Genomic DNA, 6,060 nt, shown 5'->3' with positions numbered 1-6,060 from the left:
TATAAATGGGGTTTATTTGTTTCAATTATATGACTCATGTACCAAGGTGAGACGTATAAATGAATCATGTTCAAGTGATATTTTAAAGAATCTACGGTATATGGATTAGATTGGTATTTTATCATTGTAACACTATGAACATGCAAGTAGGAGTATCTTATAGAAAGAGTTTTTATAAGACCTGATTATGAAATATATAATCTCTCTTTGTACATCGTTAACTAAAGAGATTAATATTTCAAAATAGTAATCACATGCACTTGATCTCAATTGTGGGTGAGTTATGAATTCCTATCTATAAAAAGGTCGTCCTTTGATTTATATGGCTGAGAGTGACCTATGTCGCTGACTTAATAATCCTGCCATTTTGAAGATAAAATCGAATAAATAACTAGAAACACATAGCTACACAAAATGGAATTCCCTCTTTCTTGTTATTAAAGAAACTAGATGAGTGTTTCCTTGGTGCCGACACCGAGTCTAGAATAATGGACCCTCTCTCTTTCACTAGTTTAAGAGGGATTTAGTTTATGCTTGGATCATAAATAAACCATTTATTAGAAAAGTAGTGGTACTTAAGGCGTAAAAGGTAATTACAAAGGTAAATCGATAATTTAAAACAAATGTAATTATAAACACTCGTAAATGATTGACTACTCGTAGCTGTCTCATTTTCAAAATCTTCCTTAAAGTATGAAAAGTTTCTCTAAAAATCTAAAATTTCGTTGTCTCCATAAATGGAGTTAAAGAAGCGAGAAGAAACTTCAAAGGAAAAGAAAAATTATGTTTGATAAGTAATTAACATAAAATTATATTTCAATATAGATTTGGATTTTTTAGAAATAAGTAAGAGCGTATTTGACAAATCTATAAATGATAAGTGCAGTATCAAATTATAACATAATTTAAAACATTATGAAACCAAGTACCATCTTCTAGAATCGAGTTGTTAACTCTTTCGTATCTATCTAGAGATCCTTCCAGTTACATTTAGAGACTGAACTATATATATATATATATATAAAAAATGAAACTAATACTAAAAAAGCAAATAAAATGACCAAATATAGGGATATTCTAGCAAAGTTTTTTGATTTCATAAATGGACCTAATTAATTCAGTTGTTTAATTACAAATAATTAACACAACACTTAGATCTGATTGCCCTTTTCCACCTCAATCTTTTCTCTCACATAATTACTAATTCATGAAACTCTTGAAACGAATGATCAACGACTAAACAAACCATTAGGTCTCTTTAGCATCAACCTCTAATGTTATCATATTATAGCAGTGTTCACGCAAGATTTATGAAAGAAAATGTAATTCATGAAATTAAACTTTGTATATTGATTTATAGTGTCGTGGATATAATTTTTAGTATTTATTCTTTTGATACTTTCAAATAAAAATTAAGACTTAAAACTTTTTGATTTTCGATCTTTAGGAAGTTGTGGTTGCAAGTCTATTTGTAACTCAATCTTTTGAAATTCAAGGAAAGTTTAATCTTTCAAGTCTTCAATCTTTCAGAAGATTATGATATCAATGTTGATAAGAACTTGCACGTCTTGATAGTTTTAGAAGTTTGAAATTTCAATTCTTCATAGCTTCAATTTTTTTTTCAACCAAAGACCTGCAAAATGAATTGGAAATTCTCTATTTATAGAAAATTTCCATCGACTATAGGTGGGATTGAGCCCATTTGCTTGGTGGGCTCGGGCTCGGACCCACTTGTTTGGTGCGTTCAGACCTATTATTTCTTTGGCCCAATTTTTTATCAGGAGCTTGAACTGGGTTGGATATAAGAAAACTTTACTATCCAAATCCAATCAAATTATAATCATCACAATTTTGCTATGTTGACGTGGTGCAATTTAATTGGCCAAAATTTCTTGTTCATAAAATGCCTTTTTTCGAGATTTGTGCACGTGTATGGGTGGGTGAATCTCGAAAACGATAAGCTTAAACTAAAAATACAATTGACCTTGTTCTTAGCTTTGGCTCAATGTTAATATTTCTAATTAATCACACTATGCATTTAACATAAGTTTGATTAAAATGTTATACCAAAAAGTTTGGAATATAATCCAATTTTAATTTTGTAGAGAATTTTGAATTTAATTCAATTTCTTTTAATTTAAATCCCTTAGAATATGGCCTAGAAATAAATTTGAATGAAATTTGATTTTTTTTTACTAATGAATTTTGGGAGAATAATTTGGAATATTGTCAATTAATCAAAGTATGAATTTAAGTCAAAACTTTGATTGATATTTTTTGTTTTTGTTTTTGTTTTTTTTTTGTTTTTTTTTGCATAATTTTATAATTTGAATTTTTAGCAAAATATGCTAGTTGAATTGCCCCAAATTTAAGATTCAAAAAGTTTTGCCATTTTTTTTGTTTTTTTTGTTTTAATTAGAAATGAATTTATAATTTTTAAAACTTTTCCAACCAAGAAAACCAAAATGATTTGAGGGTTTTTTTTTTTTCAATTTGTATTGTTTCAATCTTGAATTTAATTAGAAGAATGAATTGAGATTTGCCTAATCAAACTCAATCTCAACAAGTTTACTAGAAGTTTGGTTGAGATTTGCCACCTTCTATACTCTATAAATAGAAGAATGGATGAAAATAAAATCAACACTTCCTTTCTCACCATCTCTTCTAATTCTTCATCTTATTATTTTTTGTATGCTCCTCGTCCCTCTCTTTTATTTCTTTCCTTTCAATTCTTTTTTTTCTTTTTGCTTCATATTTGGAAGAACAGAAGTTGCCGACATTGGTAAAATTTGGTGGAGAAAGTTTTTGTATGCCTCTGTGTCTTTTTTTCGTTCTTTTAAAAGGTTAGAGAATAGTTGGGAGGAATGGCGGTGGGAGAGAAAAAGGGAGAAGGAAAAAAAATGAGAGTTTGGGGTGGTTGATGGAAGAAAATAAAATGGAATTAGGTTTTCTTTCTTTTATTTTTGTTAGTTTCCTTTCTTTACTCTTTTCTTTTTTTCATTCCGATTTTCTTTTCCTTTTCCATAGTTTTCTTTTTCTTCATTTTCTTTTCTTTTTTTACCCCATTTTTTTACTTGTTAAATTCTTTTTTTCCTTTTTTTTTCTACTAATAACTTATCCCATCATTCTTTTTCAACTCAAGATGTTAAAGCAAACATGAGCAAGCACTTGAACGAACTTGGAGATGGAGCGCCGCTTGAACGAACTTGGAGATGGAGCGCCGCTTGAACGAACTTGGAGATGGAGCGCCGCTTGAACGAACTTGGAGATGGAGCGCCGCTTGAACGAACTTGGAGATGGGATGGAGCGCCGCTTGAACGAACTTGGAGATGGGATGGAGCGCCGCTTGAACGAACTTGGAGATGGGATGGAGCGCCGCTTGAACGAACTTGGAGATGGGATGGAGCCTCGCTTGAGCGAACTTGGAGATGGGATGGAGCCTCGCTTGAGCGAACTTGGAGATGGGATGGAGCCTCGCTTGAGCGAACTTGGAGATGGGATGGAGCCTCGCTTGAGCGAACTTGGAGATGGGATGGAGCCTCGCTTGAACGAACTTGGAGATGGGATGGAGCCTCGCTTGAGCGAACTTGGAGATGGGATGGAGCCTCGCTTGAGCGAACTTGGAGATGGGATGGAGCCTCGCTTGAACGAACTTGGAGATGGGATGGAGCCTCGACTATACCACCACATTGAAGATGAAGATGATGATGATCCTTTTGACTGCAACACATCGGAGAGGAGTAGAGTTTGTTGGTCAACATTTTGGAGAGGAAGCGAAGCTGTAACTAAGGGTGTAAATGGGTTGGGTTGGATTGGGTTGAGAGACATTCTCAACTCAACCCATATTTTCGGGTTGGTCGGGTTGTCGGGTTGTATTATTATTATTATTATTATTTGTTTCTAAATTTTATTGTTTGTAAATGGAAATCATCAACCGTAAATCGAATCAAGTTAAGCAAAAAAAATTCTCGAAACTCAAGATTGTTTAACTTTTATTAAATAAATAAATAATAATGAAATATAATATATATATTTATTTATTAATATTTATATTTATTATATTAATTCGCGTTGGGTTGGGTTGACCCGAATTTTTCAACCCTCCAACCTGCAACCCAATCCTACCCAAAAAAAATAAAAATTTTCAACCAAACCCAACCCACATTTTAAACTTACCCAACCCAACACATATAATATGGGTTGTGTAGTCCGGATTGTCGGGTTGCTCGGGTTATTCTTACACCCCTACCTGCAATGATGAAGTTTAAAGTCTTTTAGCTTGAACTTGAAGAAACAACGATAAAGTTTCTTTAAGGAAGACTAAGCTATTTATCTTGAGAAGGTAGACAATTAAACATCTCTGCTGTCACCGAAGAAGCCGTCGAGGCCCTAGTTACAGTTCATAAGAGTTAGAAGGCTGCAAGCGAAGAATTTAAGAACTTCAAGGGGAAACTTTGACTTTGCCCCCTTTGCCTAATTTTTTTTTTCTTTTATTGCATTCTTGTAAATACAAGATTTTTGTTGAATGACAATGAAAATATTCTTTTTATGGTGTGACTACTCTTGAATTTCATTTTGTATTGCTTCCATATTCTTTACTATGAGATCACGATGAATCACAATATTTTTTTCTTTTGCGTGTGACTGAACTTAAAGTAAACTTTAAGTTGTCTACGTACTCTTTTTATAACATAGGGATCAAGTCATAATGTAGTTCAATTTTTTTTTTGCCATTCACCTTTTAATCTCTTGTGGGCTAGTAGCACCATGCAATTTAGGCTCTTGCGATAAGAAACTTTGCATATTTAGCAGCTTTTATTTTTATCAAGGATTTGTTCATCTTCTTCGTTTGTAGGATTGGTGAATATAATAAGTATTGGCTTCATAGTCAAGAAACCTTTTGTATTTATGTGAACAGAAAACTTCCTCTTCATGCGTGATGGGACATGACTGTGAATCTTATCGTCATTGTTTTCTTCATGAAACGGTTTTGCCTTCAAAGTTTTTATTTCTCTTTGTTGTTGATCGTTTGTCATCTTTAGACGATCAAAAGTAGATGTTGAAGGTCGTTCTTTCTTCAATGTGGAGATACTTAGCCTTTTGAAAGCTAAAGTTTGAGTGGAAGTAGACGTTACACATTGGTTTTCTTCTTCTTTCGTGGTCATATTCAATCTTTGAAAGACTGAAGATCGAGTAGTTGAAGACTTGATATGATCAAAGATAGAAGTCTTTTGCTTAATTTCATTTGAATTGTCAACTTCTTTAGAATATACATAATTATTGTTGACTTCTACAATGTTGACAGCATGACATGCAGTGACTTCCAATACTACTTCTAGACGATCATCAAGGAAGCTTCTTGGGAGGAATTTTGTTAAAGTTATCGACCGTCAAGATCAAAGGAAGTCCTCATCTTTTTCTTCAATAGATTTAGGCTTCCACATCTTCTTGTTCATTTTCCCCTTCTTTTTATGAGAGATGCTTCCTTTTGCATGCTTTTGATGAAATGACGACTCCTTTTGAATTAAATTTAGTTGTCTGTTTTTGACGAGTCACGACTATCCATCCTTCGCCGTCATCCTTAACATGCTCTTCTTTTTTTTAGGAGTCCATCGTCATAATCCTTTGTTGAAATTGGACAATCATAGGTTCGAAAGTCCTAAACTGAGTTAAGATTTTCTTTTGATCATAAAATTGTGATGGTGGGACACTTGAAGTCATCTTGACCGCAACATGATTCGTCTGAGCTACTTTCATCAATATCCAGCTTGATCTTCTTTTCACGAGCTATCTTTAGAATCAACTCCTTCAACACAAAACACTTTTCAACAGGGTGACTAATGACTCGGTGATACTTGTAGTAGTTAGGATCATCTACTTTTCCTGCTTGTTCTGATCGTTTGCATTCTGGCAACTGCATAAGTTGGTTCTCTAGCAGCTGCTCTAACATGTCTGCAACATCAGAGTCAGGAAATGGATAAACTTTTTCTTGCCTTTCTCTAAAAGTTGGGCATTTCTTTTCATCGCCATCATGCTTTCTTTCGATTTTTGTTTCTTTTC

At 33.3% G+C, this 6,060-nt stretch overlaps 1 protein-coding gene across 1 annotated transcript; it reads left to right on the top strand.

The window, feature by feature from the left end:
- The first annotated feature begins 2,653 nt into the window (after positions 1 to 2,653).
- LOC127148917 (uncharacterized) lies at positions 2,654 to 5,339 on the top strand. Its single transcript, XM_051083343.1, has 3 exons — positions 2,654 to 2,689; positions 3,143 to 3,864; positions 5,267 to 5,339. Exons 2-3 carry the CDS (start codon positions 3,269 to 3,271, stop codon positions 5,337 to 5,339), a joined length of 669 nt encoding a protein of 222 aa, XP_050939300.1. The 5' UTR covers positions 2,654 to 2,689; positions 3,143 to 3,268.
- The last annotated feature ends 721 nt before the right edge of the window (positions 5,340 to 6,060 follow it).

Source organism: Cucumis melo, chromosome 4 (genome assembly GCF_025177605.1).
Source record: "Cucumis melo cultivar AY chromosome 4, USDA_Cmelo_AY_1.0, whole genome shotgun sequence".
Taxonomy (NCBI): domain Eukaryota; kingdom Viridiplantae; phylum Streptophyta; class Magnoliopsida; order Cucurbitales; family Cucurbitaceae; genus Cucumis; species Cucumis melo.
This window is presented reverse-complemented; position numbering and strand designations above follow the sequence as displayed.

Excerpts from the sequence above, each read along its gene's own strand:
- LOC127148917 (XM_051083343.1), top strand. The coding sequence starts at position 3,269 with ATGGAGCGCCGCTTGAACGAACTTGGAGATGGGATGGAGCGCCGCTTG. Across the intron at positions 3,865-5,266 it reads ATTTTCGGGTTGGTCGGGTT|AATATACATAATTATTGTTG; the intron begins GTCGGGTTGTAT and ends CAACTTCTTTAG.